Below are 20,545 nucleotides of genomic sequence, written 5' to 3'. Positions count from 1 at the left end.
AAAGCCTCAATATATTTGAACGTTTTTATCATATGCCCCCCTCTCCTTTCTCTCCTGCGAGCTGCCCATATTGAGATCTTTTAGTTTTTCCTCAAACGTTTTGTGATGGAAACCATTTTCAGTGCATCATGTTTGCTAAACACGTTGAAGAATTATGTACAAATCTTTTTTTTAAACGGGTGCTTTACGAGGCAAAAAGCAGACATTAATCTCCCATGTTTAACTTCTGAAACACATGGCTGTCATTAATTCACTTTGGTCTTTTAGGGAGATTGGGGGCCGGGGAGGGGGTGGGGGTGTTATTTACAATTCAGTACTACTCCAGAAGACATGTTCCGGTGTTCAAGGCTGCAAGGTGTCTTCTGGTGTGGATGGTGTCTAATGGAGTAAAGCACAGGACCGGCCTCAGCAGGGGGAGCGCCAGGACAACTGTCCCGTGCCCGCCCAGCCAAACCCGGGAGTTGGGCTCGACTGGAAATAGGTTGCGACTTCTGCGATCGGTCGAGCCTCTTCTAGGAGAAATGCAGGAAGAAGGTGGTCCCTCTCCCTGGTCCTCAGGCTCCCGGAGTGAATTGCTGTCATGCGATCTTTAGGCTTCCCGCCGAATGGTAAACACACTCAAAGAGTGTAAGTGGGCTGAAAGGGAGGCATACAGAGCAACGTGGGACCACTAGAATGGTCGGGGCTCAGGGGTAAAGGACGGTAATCTTACCCCTGTCAGCTCTTCTGTCCTGGGTCCTGTAGCTCCTTAGTAGCCCTTCCCACAGCGTGCATCCGGCAAGATGAGTGTATGGAAGTGAAGAGGGAAGACCCGGTGCAACAGCAAGCAGCCAAATGACGTCAGATCCACAGTTGAACAAAGTAGCTTTATTGGTATGGACACACAATAATGAAAACAGCAGGCTGCAGCACAGCCTCCTCCTCTACGCGTTTCACGCTCTACTAGAGGAGGAGGCTGTGCTGCAGCCTGCTGTTTTCATTATTGTGTGTCCATACCAATAAAGCTACTTTGTTCAACTGTGGATCTGACGTCATTTGGCTGCTTGCTGTTGCACCGGATCTTCCCTCCTCAGGCTCCCCCCTGCTTATTCCCTTGGGTTCCATTTGTGTCTCGGGCCCCATACAAGCTGGTGACAGGTCTAGTAACACTGCTTAGTAAATATGGTCCTTTGCGGCTCAAATCAAGGTAAAGAGGTGTAATAGGGATTCTTATAATCAGAGTAATTAAGAGGGATGATTACTGATAAATCTTGATCCTTTCTGTTACAGGTGGCAGGGGTACGAGGGCTTTGTTGCGGCTCATTACCTTCCCACGTACGGCTGCCGCGACTGGGAAGCTTTTAACACCACCATGGGCTCCTATATCATGTACTCCAGTGCGAAGGAGCCCACCTCCAGGGTGCTGAAACTGAAGACTCTCTAAGAGCCACAGGAACCACAGGAGCACTGAGCCACAGCCATGGGGAAACAGTCCAGTTCATCTACTGACATCCTCCAGTCATTAGTATCAACAGCGCAGGCCCGGTGTTTTAAAATAAAAATCATGGCTGAGAGTACCCAATCAGAATGCTCCATCAATAAAGGTGGCCTACTCCACATTCTTGCATACAGTAGAATGTTCCGAAATGGAGCTCTCTGATTGGCTAAAGCTGTTGCAACATGGCTACACTGAACCTGTCTAGGGAAACAGCGGCAAGGCAAATCTTAGAACGTTCCATTCCACCATAGTTCATGGGAGAATACAGCTTATTTTGTCAATGTCTTTCAGGTTGCAAAAAAAGAGCACCAGATATAGCAAGCGGAAAAAAATTTTTTACGGTTGAAATGGGATTTTTAATGAGACGGGTGCTGTGTTTGTGCACTATCATTCTACCAACTTGGCAGCTGGGAGAGTTTCATCAAAAAAAGCTCTTAGTATTTTGTTTTCTATCTGGGACAATGATCTATCATAAATTCACATGTTAATGGGACTTTCCTCTGATGTGATAATAGGCTGCCTCACTTAGTCAATTACTGGAAGTCAAAAGGGCTTTGATTTGCTTTCTTCCCTTCCAAGAATCCAGCTGTTAGATACTCTCTTATGGTTCAAGAGGTACATTCCACTAACCCTATCATTCTGTTTTTTGGGGAGTTTTTTTTATATGTAACAAAAGCCCTTGCATGAATACAGTGTGTGACATTTTGCTTAGTACTGTTTATGGATTATTCAGAACCTCTACAATTAAGTAATAGACTTGTGATGCTAATTTATACATCTATGGTGCTTTGATATCTTTGGTGCCATTATTTAAACATATTTTGTATTCATGTACAGAAAGTTCAGTGCATAATCCGCTTAGCCCCCATTTTACAGCCCCGGGCTGCTTTGTCGTATGGCCATGTGCTGAACTTCCATCCTCTATTTATGTCAATTCTCTTGTCTTTCTCCGATTTTTTTCATCTCTGTCTCTTCTTCTCATTTCCTTTTATCTTTTTTTCTCCACTTTTCTTTCCTCTCCTAAAGGCATTATTATCTCGTGGCTGCAAAACAATGCCATACGGGTGCAATAAACCCCAGCAGATTTATCAGACTAAAAAACAATATTCCACTGCTATACTTTCTTTACTAAATTGGATACTGTTATAGCTCCATTGGGTTTCTATATATATATATATATATATATATATATATATATATATATATATATTGTATATCAAAGTTCAGTAATAGTGCAGAAAACAGCATAGATTTGAGTCTATATTCACTAAACTGTCTTCTGCCATAAGACACCTTCCAGCTCACTGAATAAACCTTTACAGTGCTCTAGATCCGACGACTCCAGGTTGCCACTGGACCTCAGACGTTTCCAGATCACATGAAATCCACACCACCTTGTAGATAGACACCAAAGTGGAGAGAGCTCCACTTTAGTTTCGATACGACCAACTGCTTCATTGGAATGGTTAGCCCTATCATGCCTTAGAAAAGGAGCATTTGTGGCATGATGCACCTGGTACATCAATAGGGTCTCTGGCGTGTCAAGGTACTCTGACGTTCTAGGTACGTCATTAGAGCACTCTAAAAGTTAAATAGGCTTTAAGGTCTTCGATAAACCAGTTTTTGCAGCCGAGAGACTTTGATATTCTGCACTCAATTAACCCTGATTCAGTAATATCTGACTGTTTATGGGGATTTCAAGGCACCAATTCTATGGTTAGCAATATCTACATATATGTTTGTTTTTTTTTAATTTCATATTTATATTGTAAAAATCAATGGACATATTATATCATATTTCGAAAATGAGAGTAACTATTTTTAATGTTATTGAGGTATTTATTTTTCGTTTTCTGCCGTCGGCTCTGAGTATGGCTGGGATTCGTAACCAGATTTTATATGTATTTAACAGGAACTCGGCAATAAAATATTTTAAATTATACTGATTATTTCGTTCTCACCTTTTTGTGAAGCAGCAAAAATAGTTTATTGGGGAGAACTTGTGTTAATTTGAAGTGGTGTCAACTTTCAAGGTTCCATGTCAGTGAGATTTCACCTTCACTGTACACAAGCTCAACCTGCCATGGGTTTAATAATATTATTTATCAAATCTTTTACCAGGAAATAATACATTGAGTGTTACCTCTCGTTTTCAAGCATGTCCTGTGCAGAGTTATGATGACAATATATGGTTACATTAAATGAACAGAGAGCATATACATTATATTTACAGACATTTCATGGACAGTTAGGGATAATATATGTTATGGGCGTATGTAACAGTTACAGACCAGATTAAAATGTGAGTGTCACGGGAGGGCAGGCCAAAAAGACATTTATATTTAAGGGATCAGTCACAAGGCAAAACAGGCAGTAAAATAAATTGCGGTTTATTCGGACAAGACCTCGGAAACACACAGAAATACAAGAAACAGACAATATACACACTTATGGGGGTCTGGGGAAGAGATCTAGCCTTTCCTAGTTGCAAGGCGCCTGTTCAGCAAAGGCTTACCTTGATAGGACCTTGGTTCTGGGCTCCTGGACCGAAATCCAGCCTGCTGGCTAGGCCTCCCCATGCTTCCATGTGTGAATAGCTCTTTCACATAAGCAAATGGAGAGAGGCCTGCCAGCAGCTGCTTGTCTTCAGATCTCAACAGGAAAAAGAGAGAGAGCTGCTTTTACTGCACGCTATTATATAGGCTGTATTCCTATCTAAATCATTGAGGGGTGTAATAGCCAATTAAAGCAGGGATTGAAATTACGCATTCCCTGATAGGAGGGATAAATTCAAAACTTGCCAATAGAAACCTTGCTTATCAGTTCTGACATCCAGGGCCGTTTTTTCCCTGGCTCCGCTGTGTCTACTTAGAACAAAGACATCTTAATCTGAATATCCTGCTAACCAAATGGTTTCCCCCCTCTGCCATTCCTCTCCTCTTTATCTATCGATCTGTATTGTCTGTCAGGGTACGGGCAATATCTACTAGTAAATTTGGGGTGGGCAGAGCAAAGACGAATTTACCAAAACAATAAGGGATTATATGATAAGAATTTATTAGATAGCAGTCAACATAAACTTTGTCCTGACTAGGGCAATTCTAGGCCTGACAAGATATGGGCCCAGTCCTATGGATGATGGAAGGAATTAGTGAAGGTTTACAGGTACACCCACATCCTCTAGCTATCAGTGGTGGACCAATGGTTCCCAATCTTTTTACACATCAGCTCCCCAAAAGCAATTATTTGCCTTTGAGACCCTATTCTATGTTTAGTGCAATGTCATAATAGACCCTGACAGAGAGGGACCCTATACCAAGTATGTGCAGGGTCGGTTTAACCATTAGGCAAACTAGGCGGCCCCCTAGGTCAGCAGAAGTTGGGTGCAGCAGCCACCTAATTTGCCTAATGCAGTTTCCTAACTGCGTGGGGGATTTCCCCGAGCAGGGACAGGACTGCAGTTTTCTCCATCCTGATTGGCTGCTGCTGGGTAATGCAGTCAAACAGGAGGTGTGAGGAGCCTGGGGACGGGGCCAAGCAGAGGACACAGTGTGTGTGTGTGACATGGCTGTCCTGTGTGTATTTGTTCTGTTTTTGTGTGTGTATCCTCTGGCGCTCCCCTGGGGGTGGGGTGGGGGTAGGTGATGGAGAGAGAATGAGAGGGAGGGGGGTGGGGAGAGAGGATAGTGAGGGGGGATGGAGAATGGAGGGGGGAAGAGAGAGAGAGGGGGGAGAAAAAATAAGAGGAGGGGACAGAATGAGGGGGAGAGATAATTAGAGGGAGGGGTGATAAGAGGGAGGGGGTGAGAATGAGAGGGAGGGGGTGAGAATGAGAGGGAGGGGGTGAGAATGAGAGGGAGGGGGTTAGAGGATGAGAGGGAGGGGGTTAGAGGATGAGAGAGAGGGGGAGAGAATGAAAGAGAGTGATAGGGAAGGGGGAGAGAGGATGAGAGGGGTGGGTGAAAAAATGAGGGGAGGGGTGAGAATAAGAGTGGGGACAGAATGAGAGAGACAGAGAACGTGAGCGAGGAAGGAGAGAGAATGAGAGTGGAATATGGAGAGTGAGAGGGAAGCGGGAGAGAATGAGAGGGGAGTGGGAGAGAGAATGAGAGTGAGGGACAGGATGAGAGGGTGGGGGGAAGAGAGGATGATAGGGAGGGGGGAAGAGAGGATGATAGGGAGGCGTGGGGGAGAGAATGAGAGTGGGAGAGAGAGAATAAGAGGGAGGGCAAAGTGGGGCGAGAAAACGAGAGGGAGGGCGGATTGGGGCGAGAGAATGAGGGAGGGCGGAGTGGGGCGAGAGAATGATAGGGATGGGGTGGGGCGATAGAATTAGAGGGATGGGGATGCAGTGATAGAATGAGAGGGGGTGGGGCGAGAGAACAAGACGGGGATGGGTGGGCGAGAGAATGAGAGGGCGAGGGGAGAGAATGAGAGGGAGGTGGTGGGGCGAGAGAATGAGAGGGAGGAGTGGGGAGATAGAATGAGAGGGAGGGGGTGGGTTGAGGGAACAAGATGGGGGTGGGGTGAGAGAACAAGAGGGGGGGCAGAGAATGAGAGGGAGGAGGGTAGGGCGAGAGAATGAGAGGGAGGGGGGTGGGGTGATAGAGTGAGAAGGGAGTGGGGCGAGAGAAGGATAGGAGGGGGGGTGGGTCGGGCTGTAAGAATGAGAGGGGAAAGGGTGAGGGAGGGGGGAGAGAATGAGAGGGAGGAGGGAGAGGATGAGAGGGAGGAGTGTGGAGAAAGAGAATGTGAGGGGTGTTGGGAGATGAGAGAAATTGAGATGGGGGGTGGGGGGGAGGAACACCTAATACCCTTGCACCGGCCCGGAGTATGTGTTTTTTCTGCCTAGTGCAGTGGTTGCTAACTCCAGTGCTCAAGGGCCACCAACAGTTTTAAGGACATCCCTGCTTCAGCACAGGGAGCTTAATCAGTGGCTCAGTTGAAGACTATTCAGGGATAGCCTTAAAACCTGACCTGTTAGTGGCTCTTGAGGACTGGACTTGGCCTCCCCTGCCCTAGTGTATCTATCCATTTATACCTATCAGTCTATCGGTCTCCCTTTTTGATCTGGTGTAGAGTGCGTGTGTCACGGTGACTTTGTGGCAGGCTGTATGTTACACACATAAATATATAAAAGATAATATATATTTATAACTGGGTCTGAACTGGGATGAGAATTAGATATGATAAAATATAATTTATTCCTTGATAAAGGTGAACACACAAAATGTACAAATAACAGGCAAAATATAGACACTTACTTAAAATGGAAATGATGAAGCAGTCATATCTGGACTGGCAGTTCATACAGCACTCTTCATAGTCATCAAGACACCAAAGACATGAAAGACCTCTGGCAGGAAGACAGTGCATAGCGTTTCTCTCAGCAATCAAGATGGTATAGAACAGACAAAGGATAAAGGGTTGACCACAGATTATATACCTTTTGTGGTCCTATCCTTAACCTTAAGTACAGGTGATTGGTTTTCAATTACCTCCAGTCACTCACTAACATGGGAACACATTTTGATCCCTGCCCCCCTACTAGTTGGTACATGCGCAGTAGCACTCTGGGGGTCTCATTTCTGTAATCCCCCATTTGCATAAGGAATGCCAGCCAGTCTACCCCACGGAATATCTGGCAGGAAACCCTTTGTTGTGAGGTGTGAAATGGAACACTTGAAGACTGCTCTGGTTTGAGTAATCTCCGCCCTCATACAAACAGTGGAGGTGACAAAATCCTTTGAAACATACTCAAGTCCTAGACATTGGGTCGCCTTTCTGGCCATATGCTACCCTGGTATGCAAAGGAATTTCCTCTGGGTTTTACCCATACCTTGAAATACAGTATGTTGGATAAAACATGAACATATTAAAATATCCGGTTCCTTTGGGTCCAGCAGGTCCAAACTCCCCAGTTCTCAATGCCGGAACTGGGACACCCTATGGTCCAATTTGCGACTTGCTACGACCTTGGGAACCGGAGATATACAAATACACGTAAAACCGTTTCACATTTTAATACACAAAACTCCGCTGTAAATTAAATCACGGTTTTTCACTAAATCCACATTGAAAACAACGGGTTCCGCCGCCATAGACTTTCAATGGCAAACCGCCGCCATTGGCGGCTACGGGAATCCCCGCCATAGACTTTCAACGGGGCGAAGCCGCCGTTGAAGTCAATGGGGTTTTTCCGCCGTAGCCGGTCAATGGGGTTTGGCCGCCATTGGAGTCTATGGGAGAAATCCCGAACTTTCAAGGGGGTCCATACTCCGTCGGGTTGGTCCAAGCGGGTCAAGGATGGTTCAGCAGCGATGCCGGAGCAGTGGCTACCGATACCCCAAACCCTGATCCGCTGGGCCCTCCGGAACCGGAGCTATGGATTACCAAATTTCAGCTTTTGACACTTAGCCGTTTTCCTGAGCTGTTTCTGCCGCCGCCATTGGAACCTATGGCGCGGCCCGCTCTTCTTGGTTCGACCCTTATCGGGGGTCCAGGATATGGGGACCCGGTTGTGGTCGAGTGGGGGGAGGTCTATGAACTAGGGACAGAAAGAATTTTATTTCTAGGGGCCCTAGAACTGTTTATTCCCATGCCACTTGTCGTTGAACTTGACTTGTAAGTGATCAAAGCTCTCCTATTGAAATTGTATCTGCTTTGCGGTTAAGCGGTTTGGACGGCAGCCAACTCGTTCCTGGAAAGCTCTCTCGAGGATTTCTCCATTGAAGTCAATGAGCCCATTGACTTTCAATGAGAAACCGCCGCTCTCCCTCTCGGACGCCATCTGCTGGTCTTCTCGGGAACAGGACTCAACAGCAAGATTCGCCATTGAAAGACATGGAGTTCCAATGGCGGCCTATGGGAGCCTGCAAAATGGTGCCTGAAAAGGCGGGAAAGTTACACAAAGGGCTATAATCACTATACAACTATTAACCCTTGTGCTCCCGGATGGATCCTAGTGTGTGTGTGATGCAGACACTGATATAACAATAAAACAGGGGAACAGTGGAATATACATTTTCAGGTTATGACAAGGGTTAAATCACATTTCTGGACCTCAGCCCAGTTAACCCCTTGTCTTCCTGGTGAGGTTAGAAGGTGGCCAATTTGGGTGTAACCCCTTTAATCCCAGGCCAAATCCTCCCCATCGTCACAGCGTGATAATGGGGTTTGTCTTTCATATTTCTCTCTGTAGCGGTTCTTACCCTCATAGGAACTTCTGAGAATATACTGAGGTGATAGAAAGCTCTTCTGTAAGAGACAAAGCAATGAGCTCTAAGGCAAGCAGCAGTCCTAAAACCAGGACCAGCAGAACCTGTCACCTTGTAACCTAGAGCAGGATGCTCAACGCCAGTCCACAAGACCCCCAAACAGGTCAGGATTACCCTGTTTCAGCACAGGTGGATCAATCAGTCACTGCTTCAGCACACGGGGCTCAATCTTCGACTGAGCCTCTGATTGAACCACCTGTGCTGAATCTGGGATATCCTGACAAACCTGACCTGTTGGGGGGGGGGAGTCTTGAGGACTGGAGTTGAGCACCCCTGGCCTAGAGAGCGATGCCCCCCCCCTAAAGCAAACCATAATTGTGCAACATGTGCATTTCCTGAGACAGTTTTCTCCGGGGAGAGGAATTAGAGTTATTTATCAAAGACTTCCAACTGCAAAACGTGGGCAACAGTGGTTAGAAAAAGGGTGGGGGGGAATCATCACTAGATTTTCCGCTTTCAGCTGGTTGTTTTTCCCCCTCCACCACGTTTGCAGAACGATGACTAAAAAATAATCCTCACACTATAATTGTAACCACAGAGGCTCAGACTGATGAGCAGGGCCCTTCGGGAGCCTGTTGTCGGGGTGTATATTATAGAAATCAGCCTCAGCTGCTTAATTCCCAGCTGTTTCTCTAAGAGCTTCACAGCAATCAAGCAGAGGCCACTCATCCCACTCTACCAATCAGGACCACGTAACAACACACATCACACACTGACCACTCAACGAAGGTCACTGCTGGCTTGGTTCTCAGCCATTTCAGTTGTACATTAAGGAGCCCCACTTTGTGTCCTGCGGCTGGATAATTACAGGCGCCCTGGGTTTTTGCTCTTTTACAGCCCACTTTGTAGAATCATCGGTCCCATCCGCTTCTTTATTTTGGAAAGATAAACTATTTGTTAACCCCTCTCCTGCCAGACAGGGCAGCGATGCTTTGCCAAACAGATGGAAAACGTCATGAATATGCTGTAGACATGTTTGCTCTCTCCTTTAACATACAGTACCGTCCGACTTCACATACAGTACTTCTCAAGTACCGCACCTGTTAGCTGGTTCCCATATGTAAAGAAGGTACTAGTTCTGGCTGCCAGTGTGTGAGAGCCAAGGAGTGCTTCCTGCGTCCACTGGTTACATACATGGCACCCTCAGTCTCAAAAGCTTATGTACGATTGACCAACATGAAGCATAAAACATATCACATCCCCTGGCTAAAGCTCAAACCCTGAAGCTGGTTTGGATCATCTGGAAACTGATGATTAACAGGATACTTACTACTTGTAATACTATACATAGATGCCATTAATGTTTTTCCACTGCATACTTGTTCTGTCTCTCCCTCTCCTGTGCTGGGCGGGGGATCTGCTCTAAACGGAGTCTGCTCTCCTGCAGAGAAACAAAGAACCATCTACTTTCATAGCACTTTGAGCTTTGCATCCGATACACATTTTAGAGCAGTGAGGGCCATTCAGCGAGGAGACGGCTCATCAGAAAAATGTGTTGGTATTTTTAGCTCAAACAAGTTGACGTATTCAACTCATTTCATGCACAAGTCAGAGTTTCCACTTGGTCCCCAATGGTTGGGTGCCAGTGCCAGCCTATGAACCCTACTGATCTAAGAGGTGTTATGTATGTCAAATGTAATCGATTATTTATTTTAAAAAGTGACGTGGTTTAATATACTCATAAACCCATATACTACCAGTGGGATTTTTGTTACTAGATAAACAATGCAAAGTGCTACAAAACTGTTCGAAAAATGAGAGCGAAACCTGAGACATTGATGCAGGCTATTATTATGTGTGTCAATAATACTGAACTCCTCCTTCTCATCTATATCAACACCACCCCGTTTATTATAGGCGTTTGCAAATGGGACAATATTAGTATTTAGGACACTTCAGGTGTGCTCTTTATAATTCTCCTGGGTAGGGTTACCAGGTGTCCAGTATTGTTCCGGACTGTCCTGTATCTGTCCAGTAAAAAATGAGAGGTAATACTGGATATGTATGTGTCCAGCGTTACCTCTCTGGACAGAGTGACCTGACCGGCTTGGGGGGCCGCAGGAGTTCCCCAAGCAGGTAGAGAGCAGGGCTGTTGCTAGGGGTCTGGGCAGCTTCCTCCATCCTGATTGGCTGTATTACCCAGCAGTAGGCAATCAGGAGGAGGTATCAGGAGCCTGGGGGTGGGGCTAAGGAGAGGAGGAAACCACGTGGAGCAGAGAGAGGTGTGTGTGTCTCGAGCATGTCGCACCTTTCACTGTTGTGACCAGTATTTTTGGAGAAGCCATCTGGCTACCCTACTGGGTGCCAAACTGCTAAGAAAATTAAATTTAAAAAAGCAACAGATTTTATGAAAGAAATACTAGTTACAATCTCTGGCATTTGTTTACTTAAGCTAAATCTGGTGCTATTTTTTGGAACTGGGAGCGATCCCTGATCTTCAGAGGCCCATATTCCAAGTTACACTTTGACAGATCTAACAATGGTCCCCTAAATGCTTGATTAGGATGGCGATCCTCAATGCTCTGCTCAGGGAACAACTGCGATCCTCAATGCTCTGCTCAGGGAACAACTGCCGCAATGTTTTAGAAATAATGCGCTTACCCACAGGTGGCTGATGTCATTTGCATAGGAATAGAATTGTGGTTGGCTCAGGGCCCCGGTGGAGAAGGAGGTTTCAAGTTAGTGAAGGCAGATTTGGACCAGTACAGATTTTCAATGCTGATGCAATTTATTACACCACAAGGAACCAATGTTCCAGCTGTCAAATAACAGATATTGTCAAGGGTGGGGTTTGGTCAATCCCCATCCTCTATTTGATATGCTGATGTGCTCTAAATATTTTTTCTTTATTATTGGTCTTCTAAATCAGTCTTGTTAAACAGAAACATGTCACCACTAGAAAAATCTGGCATTGTTAAGTCTAAGAATCTTACTAATTAAGGAAAAGAGTAGGTCTGTGTAGCCAATGGAGAAACTTACCAGCCTGTTAAATGATACCTGTGCCAAATGCCATATAACATGGCAGCCTTGGAGGCGTTACATCGACGATCCCAGGCTCCCACTGTCCCATATAGTTGACAAACGTAGAAAGTCTTACCCTTGAGAGTTTCAGAAAAGTCAATCCCAATGGTTGCCACTTACCTGTTAGGTACCTTAACACCAGTGGTTTTTATCCAAATAATATCAAGTCAAATATATTGTAACTGTATAGTCAAAGATTCATGTAAGATCAATCTGCACAAACTGTAATGTGAAATGATGTACTGGTCCAACCCCCATCCCCCCTCCCTGTCTCTTCTGTAACCCATCTTCCCCTTCAAGAAAAACTAATTACATTTCAAGTTAAATGCCATGCAAGAGCTGTTTGTACTTTTGAGGATAAGGATGAGACATTAGGGTGGGCGACTATTATGAGACAATGTTACATTCCCAGGTAATGAGCCACTGAACCCCAGGGGCCACCCCAAATATTAAACTCTACAAACACCTCTCTATACCACTACACTCAGTCATCATCCGCATACTCATCAGTACTCGTATGTTCCATTTCCATACTAAATACATTTCCTGGATGGGATAAGCGATAGGATAATTGGATAGCTAGAAATAAGCGTCCATCTTTCTCTTGCAATGTAGCTTTGGTACCTTCAGTACTATGTACAAGATTGTACCGCAGTGATAACAACATAATCCCACAATGCCACTAATTAGGCAGCTGATGTATGTTGCTGGGAAACAAACATGCTGCACTTTATTGACATATGGTACTGAGTATCTCCATACATTGTACGCTGCCCAATGCACTCCTAATTTCAAGTAGCCCAGATTTATAGGACTTTTATGGCAAGTACATTTCTTGTATCTCGTGACTGCCCATAGCAACCCACGATAAATAGGAGAGCCCCTCCCAAAAGCACTGTTGTCTATATAGTGAAGGAGTGGCCAACTGCAGTCCTCAAGGGCCAACAACAGGTCAGGTTTATGGATATCCCTCCTTAGCACAGGTGTCTCAATCAGTGGCTGTCATTGACTGAGCCACTGATTGAGCCACCTGTGCTGAAGCAGGGATATCGGTAACCCTATCTGCTGGTGGCCCTTGAGGACTGGAGTTGACCACCCTATTTAGTACTTTGTCATCTCTAATGCCCTCTACCTATGTATAAATGGGTGTAATAGCTGTAAATCTTGGAGAAGCACCAATAAAATTCCAGGCTCTCCATCCTGTAACAAGGAAATGATTTAAATACACAGTATTGTTTTATGGGAGAATAGTGATGCACTTTTTGCCCCTTTACAGTCAGCTCCTCCCAGCCACAAAGGGGTTAATGCAGTGGTGGATTTCCCATTAGGCTCGGGATAGGACGGCAACTTTTTGGGGTGGCACATTTTCATTTTTTTCTCTTTTTCCCCCATATACAGAGGCCCTGCTCTCTTTCCCACTGATTGCCGTTGGAAGGACGTGGGGCCTCTGTAGAGGTCTCTTACCTTCTCCTCTGGGCCACCCTCCTCGTTCTGTAGCATCACGGCATCAAATGACGCTGCCACGTCACATGGCGATGGGTTGCTATGACAATGTGACATCACATGGTGTTGCATTATCATGGAAACGCGTCATCACATGACGTTTGCAGCGTCATTCCACGACGCGACACTGCAGAAGGAGGAGGGCGGAGCTGCAAGAAGAGATGGTGGCCCAGGTGGGGAAAAAAAGTAAGTGCCTATGGGCGGCAAAAGTTTAAATCTGCCACTGGGTTGTTGCATTCAATTGCCTTGTAGTCGTTGAGTTCATCAATAGCTACAGCACAGTGCTGATGGTATCAAAGTCTTTGGTTAACTGGGTACTGGGCAGTGACTTGAGATACTCCAAGTGCCTCCTCGCATCCTCTTGGTTGTGTCTCACGTAATATACCACATAGGTTATTACCATGGCAAACCAGCAAAACATGGTGATGAACATGGCCACGTCTGTGGTTTTGTGGTGGATGTTACAGAAGTTGATACCCGAGTCCAGAACCTGGATCAAGGGCTTACCCACATATTCCTCCTGGACTGAGGTCTGGCAAGAGATGTCATTGACTGTATCTGGGTCCAACTTGAGTTCCCTCAGAACCTCCTGAAGGGTGCAGTCACAGTGCCAAGGGTTGTTGGATAGCCGGATTTTGGCTCTCAGCTTAGCCAGGGCTTCCTTGGGAATGCTGTGAATCTGGTTTCCCGACAGGTCCAGCAGCCTCAGCCCCTCGGCCACCCCTTTAAAGGCGGCCAGCTCAATTTTTTCTATGGAGTTCCTAGACAGGTCCAGCTCCTGTAGATAGCTCAGGTCCCTGAACGCATTGTTGGGGACCTGATGGATCTTGTTGGCATCCAGCTTTAGAGACACCGTGTCCATGGGGAGGTCAATGGGGATTTCTTCCAGATTTCTGGAGCTGCAGTGGACCACCATGGCTCCATTTATGTCAGAGCACTTGCAACTCTTAGGACAAGAGGTAATGACTTGGATGTGTAACAGAAGCAGAAGTCCTCGTTGGAGCAGCAATACTGAACACCTGTATATCTTGTCTACTAGACGCATCCTGGAGGACTACACATACATCCTGTGCAAAGCTGCTGTCTGGCTCTTCATGAGAAGGTTATCTCTGTCTTTCACACAGCTAGGCAGCTTGTTTAACAGGGCACTTTCCGTCAGGAGACACATAAGGCGAGGAACAATCGTCTCTGAAACAGCCTCTAAAATGAGAATTAGGAAATTGATTTCTAGGTAGGTGAGGATTTCTTATTGTTAATACATAGTACATAGTAATTTCCACTTTCTATGCTGAACACACCTGCATTTTGAAGCCATAATGCAGCATCTATCCATAACATCTCTGCAAATGTTTCTCCATGTATTCACAATGAAGACAAAACCAAGGCGCAGAATTACAGCCCATATAACCACACTATGCTATAATGGGAGTATTTATCAGGAACAGATTTCTGTAAGACGATTATTTCTCTATGGCAAAAGTGGCTATTGGCATTGAATGGATAAACGCACGTTTTGCTTCAAACCTGTTCTGCTTGGATGATTTGCAACGCATTGCAGGGCCCTCTGGCGGTAATGGTGTTCAGCATGAATACTACTCAGTACCATTATACTGGGACCACTTAATAGTAGTAATCAATAATCCCCTTTTCACTTAATGTCAACTTCCTTTTAGAAAACCCGTTTGTAAAAGAATAAATCACTCAGGGGCTGGGTTATCATTTGGTAAAGAAATGACGTGAAGAATTAGGCTTTTGGTAAATTGTACCAGTCTTTGAAGTTGGAGGGACTTCCAAACCCAGTGCCTGACTCTTGTGACCATCGCAGAGTCGTTTTATTACCGTGTCCTTCGGGCACCAGAAAAGGGATAGGGATGTATACGTACTGTAGGGCTGAGTACATTGTCACTGCCATATAAAAAGAGATGATCGTTTTATAAACACCTTAGGGCAGGGGTGCTCAACTTCAGTCCTCAAGCTCCCCCCTAACAGGTCAGGTTTTCCGGATATCCCTGCTTCAGCACAGGTGGCAAAATCAGTCCCTGCTTCAGCACAGGTGGCTCAATCAGAGGCCCAGTCTTCGACTGAGCCTCTGACTGAGCCACCTGTGCTGAAGCTGGGATATCCTGAAAACCTGACCTGTTGCGGGGGTGGGGGGTGGGCTTGAGGATTGGAGTTGGCCACCCCTGCGCCTAGGGTATAACAAAAGATATAGATAAGGTATTATCCACTAAGCAACATCATAAACCTGTATCTCCCTTTGCAGTGTTGGTCCAGCAGACTTACGACCGACTCTGCCTCTTGTTACGGGCAAATGTTTGACATCTGGTCATTTTTACTCAATCACACGTCTCACAGCCCTACATGTCTCTTCCATCTGCTGTGCGCTCTTCTTCTAAAAGCGAACCCTTTGTAGCTGTGACAAGTGCAGCTTGTGAATAAAATGTTGAAACAAACTCATAAAGGGAGAGGGAGGGGGGGGGGGGTGGGGGAGGGGGGTAGGGAAACCTTAGTACCTCTGTATCAGATGCTATTTTAACAGAAACTCATTATACAGTCGCTCACATTGTTCCGCGTTCTTGTCTGTGCCACAAATTCCTAACATAATAAAGATGGATTAGCTCTGACATGCATTATTATTTTTTTTAACTTCAAGCAGGAATATCCTGCAAAATGCATGGACAGTGTTCATGTAATGATGCAATCATGTGCTTTAAGCACAGTAACACAAAGACGCCCCAACACAAATCCAATACAACAAATTATTTGATTCCTGTGTACAGCTCAACCCCCTTATAACGCCGTGCTTGGGGTCCAAAGAGTCACACCGCGCTATAAGCGGATCGCGTTAGAAATAATGTACAATTGTATGCGTTGTACAATAAAGTATTTAAGACACCAATAATCATCGTGTTGTAAAGTATTCATAAATACGAAAATTGGGAGCCACGCTTACATCGCGTTATAAGCGATTCGCGTTATAACGGGATTGAGCTGTATATGTTTTTTGCTTCTCATAAGTATGGGTCATTTAGTTTAATCTTCTGGCCAATGTTAAGCTGCCAACACGCCACGATATAGACCCTTTCAGCAGGTTCCCACACTACCAATGTTATACTGTGTGGTGTGTATTCCCCCCGCTGCATAGAGAGAAGCGGAAACACAACAATGATATAGTCCAGGGGTGTTCAACTCCAGTGGTCAGGCCCCCCCCCCCTCCCAGCAGGTCAGGTTTTCAGGAGATCCCAGCTTCAGCACAGGTGACTCAATCACAGGCTCAGCCTCCAATTGAGCCACCTATGCTGGAGCAGGAGCTGATTGAGCCACCTGTGCTGAAACAGCGATATCCTGAAGTCCTGACCTGTTGGGTGGGGGTTTGAGGACTGGAGTTGAGCACCACAATACAGTCAATAGCATGGGGTGAGTGACACGTACACAGTACCTTTGGGGAGTCCAGTATATTGTTTCCTCCAACCCCCCTTCCCAACCCCCCCCCCTCTGGGGTTGCCAGGTGTCCGGTATTGAACTGGACTGTCCTGTATTTGGATACTCTGTCCAGTAAAAAAATGAGCGGTGCTGTAATACTGGACATGTATGTGTCCGGTATTTTCCTCCCTGGACATAGTGACCTGGCGCACCTTTCACCATTGAGTCCAGTATTTTCGGAGAAGCCACCTGGCAACCCTACCCCCCCCTAACCCCCGCCCCCTCACTCTTTCTTAGGGCACTTCTGATTTTTAACCAGTTTTAACTGCACTATATCTCACACATAGCACATAGTGCTTGTGAATGTTAACCCCTTAGGCACCGCATATATAGCACGCATATATCACTATATATCCGACTATAGATCGTTGTTGTGTTTCCGCTTCTCTCCATGCAGTGGGGAAGACACACACGACACAGTGTAACATCGGCCGTGTAGGAACCCGCTGAGGGATCTATACCCTGATGTGGCTGCAGCTTAACATGTGCTGGTCAAAAGATGTAACTAGATGTCCCATACTTATGAGAAGAAAAAACATATATAAATGAATAAATAATTTGCCACATTGGACGTGCATCGCGGCTTCTTCCGTTTACTGTTGTGTATTTGAGGTCACTTTCCCAGTAGCGCCCCAATTGGCACAATTAAATATATAAATATAGAATAGTCGGTGGAGGATTTCCCATTAGGTCCGGGCCTTGGGCGGCACCAATGTCCCCCCCCCCCCTTATACAAATGCCGGTACTCTGGGGCCTATCGCGCCTGCTGGGGAGGCACTTACATGTTGGCGCCCGCCTCCGTGGTGCCGCTCTCCTTCTGAATCGCAGCGTCAAATGATGCCGCGGACGTCACATGGCGTCTCGTTTCCGTGGCCGTGGGGCCGTGGTGGGGGGAGGCCAAGAGCACATTACCCAAGTACAAGCCCCCCTCCCCCAAAAATGGTAGTGCTATGTTTGTTCAATAAACAAGCAGATTTGTATCCTGTATAAGGGGGGAGGTAGGGGGGGGAGGGAGGGTAGGACCACCGGCATCAAAAAACACCATCACAAAAATTGGGGAAAATATGCAAGGATTGGTGCTTTAAACATGTATGCTTTCAAAAAGGTGCAGGCCCATATGTTGCAGAGCCAGGCAGGTCAATAATCCGGTTTGCGCATGTTCCCCCCCCCCTCTGTTTTTTAACCCCTTCAGTGCTAATGATAGCGATGGTGAAAGCACGGGGCAGCCATTTTTAACGCAGCCAACTGGTTAATATGTTCTTTCATATTCTGTAAGTACAAAATTCCCGATTCCCCAGCTGCGAGTTAAAGGGAATGCACCTTTAACCTATTCATTCCCAGAAGGGTCTGCAGTGCAATGGGGCCTTAAAAAGCCCCAACACACAGACCTTTGTCAGGTCTGCCGTGTTGATTTTTTTTTTGTCTTCTAACCCAGTGGGTTTTTAAAAAATTTTTTTAGCCGTGTAACAACTGCTGAACCTTAAAAAATATTAGGGCCTGTGTCCCAAGTGTCCCAAGTGTCGCAAGTGGCTGTCATTAGCACAAAATTGGTGCATGTTTAACTCAATTTCAATTGCGCCTATCTAAATTTAAAATGTCTTTTTTTTTGCGCTGATCTTAATGGTGGTTGGGGAGGGTGTTGGGGGGGGGTTTGGGGAGAGTGTTGGGGGGGGGGGGGGGTTGGGGAGGGTGTTGCGATGTGGGTGGTGGATGGGAAGGGTGTTAGGGTGGGGGGTGGTTGGGGAGGGTGTTGGGGTGGGGGGTGGTGGTTGGGGTGGTGTGGCTTCCCAGAACACATTATCCAAGTACAAAAAAAAACAAAAATGGTAGTGCTATGTTTTTTCAATAAACAAGCAGATTTGTATCCTGTATAAGATGAACAACATTTGTGTAACATTTAATTTTAAATCAAAATAATATTATCGGTTCTTCAAGAGTAACCTGTCCTCCATCATCAGCACTGTTTTCTAACCCTCAGAGCTGCATTAAGCCCAGGCTGGAGCCCACTGTTCCCCTTCTAACCACCAAGTGACCATTCACTTCAGTAGGGACTTCCTCTATAGGCAGAGGAACCATATGTCCCAGTTTGGCCGGGACAGTCCCGGCTTTTCCTCAAATGTCCCGACAATTTTCTCAAACTGGTTCGAAGGTCCCCAGTTTTTAGCTTTTCCGTTTGGACTCACCTAAACCCGTAAAATTAGACTCTGCCTGTTTTTATGTCACCGACCGCATCAAAGCGTAAACATTTTAAATAAACTGGTAAACGCGAATGAAGTGATTTATTAATACAAACCACACCGTCACTTTGCTACACTCGGTAGTTTGTGTGGTTAGTTAACTGAAATAAATCAATAATACAGCATAAACGGGGACGCTATTAGACAAATACCATTATAACATTTATGTTTAAGTGAGGACATTTGTTTTATAAATAGTTTTTTAATGTGACCTGGTTGGTACTTTGGAAAATCTGGTCACCCTACCTATTGGTGGCTAAGGAAGTGCAGTACAACCGGTCATCGGAGGGTCTGCCTCTGATATCCAAGTAGATTGAAGAATAAGGCTGGAGGTAGAGATACCCACCACTAATGTATGGTGCAGCATACAGGGGGAGAGTTAACAACATGCATAATTATGAGTTCCAAACTCCTTCCTGTTGCTTTGCAATGCGTTTCAGCCAAGGGTTTGTAGCTCCTGGCTGCAAAGGTCTCAAAGGGTTTTGTGACGTTAAAGCGAGACCCAGACACTGAGGATAAACATGTCCACCCCTGATTAGGGGCATCAAACTCACCATGTGGTCGATCAGCTGTTAGACCCGCCACGCCGCCTGCCTTTTCCCCTGTCAAAGTTGCTGGCAGAATCCTGTATCAAATGCGACGAGGGCTGGAAATAAAAGCGTTAGGACTGCTGCTGCTGCTGCTGCTGCCTGCCAGCTCCCTTGAAGTTTCAGTGCTGGGGATTCTGAATGGAAGCCCAGACTCGAGTGTGCTCGCAGGGACAGGACGAGAGCTGCTTGGAACTGGTCATCAGCAGTGCACTTGTTGCTATTTTCAGTGGTCACAAACTCATTCTCCTTTGCCTGTACCAGTTCTCTGCACTCACAGACCAATCAGGCTTCCCAGGGGCTGTAACTGGATCGTCTCTCTCCCTCAGAGTGAAAGATGTCTCTTCTTTTTTTTTTTTTTACAGGCGAAGAACAAAGAGGGGTACAATCCATTCAATGCGTATTCGGAGTGTCTTACGACAGGGGTGCTGAAGTCCAGTCCTCAAGTCCACCCTCTCCCCAACAGGTCAGGTTTGTAGGATATCCCTGCCTCAGTCCCTGCTTCAGCACTGGTGGCTCAATCAGAGGCTCAGTGAGCCTCTGATTGAGCCACCTGTGCTGAAGCTGGGATATCCTGAAAGCCTGACCTGTTGGGGGGTGGGGGGGTTGAGGGCTGGTGTTACGGGATTCAGTCAGAGAGCTTGACCCTGTTACAGAAGCAGAAATCATTCATCTTAAGGGACATGATTGATAGGGGGTTATTTATCCTGAGCAGAGAAGCTGCCCCCGATTTATTAAGGACAGATTAATGTGGTTTGGTGTTTTTGCACTAGTTCTTCAGCCAGAAGACGTTGATGACTGACCATCAAAATGCCCTTCTTGCCGTAAAAATGACGCTTAGGGGGGTCATTCTATATAATCCGAAGTGGTCAATTGAGCCACTTCCGACAGTATAGAATTACCACCTCCGGGGTAGATTTGGCAGAGGTCCGGTAATGACTTAACATGATTTTAACATCT

The 20,545-nt window shown here is 46.0% G+C and overlaps 2 protein-coding genes across 3 annotated transcripts in view; one reads left to right on the top strand and one right to left on the bottom strand.

Annotated features, from left to right (window-relative positions):
• Positions 1–2,667, top strand: part of TSPEAR (thrombospondin type laminin G domain and EAR repeats) — a 60,306-nt gene extending 57,639 nt beyond the window's left edge. For both annotated transcript variants that reach the window (XM_075607133.1, XM_075607132.1), the window contains exon 12: positions 1,270–2,667. In XM_075607133.1, coding sequence (XP_075463248.1) covers positions 1,270–1,423 — 154 coding nt within the window. In that variant the 3' untranslated portion in view covers positions 1,424–2,667. The remainder of the gene's footprint in view (positions 1–1,269) is intronic.
• A 9,428-nt stretch (positions 2,668–12,095) lies between these two features.
• LOC142498486 (leucine-rich repeat-containing protein 3-like) lies at positions 12,096–19,757 on the bottom strand. Its single transcript, XM_075606727.1, has 2 exons — positions 19,553–19,757; positions 12,096–14,478 (listed from the first exon to the last, which is right to left on the bottom strand). The coding sequence occupies exon 2, from the start codon at positions 14,321–14,323 to the stop codon at positions 13,550–13,552; it is 774 nt and encodes a 257-aa protein (XP_075462842.1). The 5' UTR covers positions 14,324–14,478; positions 19,553–19,757; the 3' UTR covers positions 12,096–13,549.
• Between the last annotated feature and the right edge of the window lie 788 nt (positions 19,758–20,545).

Source organism: Ascaphus truei, chromosome 7, assembly GCF_040206685.1.
Source record: "Ascaphus truei isolate aAscTru1 chromosome 7, aAscTru1.hap1, whole genome shotgun sequence".
NCBI classification, from domain to species: Eukaryota; Metazoa; Chordata; class Amphibia; order Anura; family Ascaphidae; genus Ascaphus; species Ascaphus truei.
Note: the sequence above shows the minus strand (reverse complement) of the source record. Positions and strands in the feature narration are given on the sequence as shown.

Excerpts from the sequence above, each read along its gene's own strand:
- LOC142498486 (XM_075606727.1), bottom strand. The coding sequence starts at position 14,323 with ATGCGTCTAGTAGACAAGATATACAGGTGTTCAGTATTGCTGCTCCAA.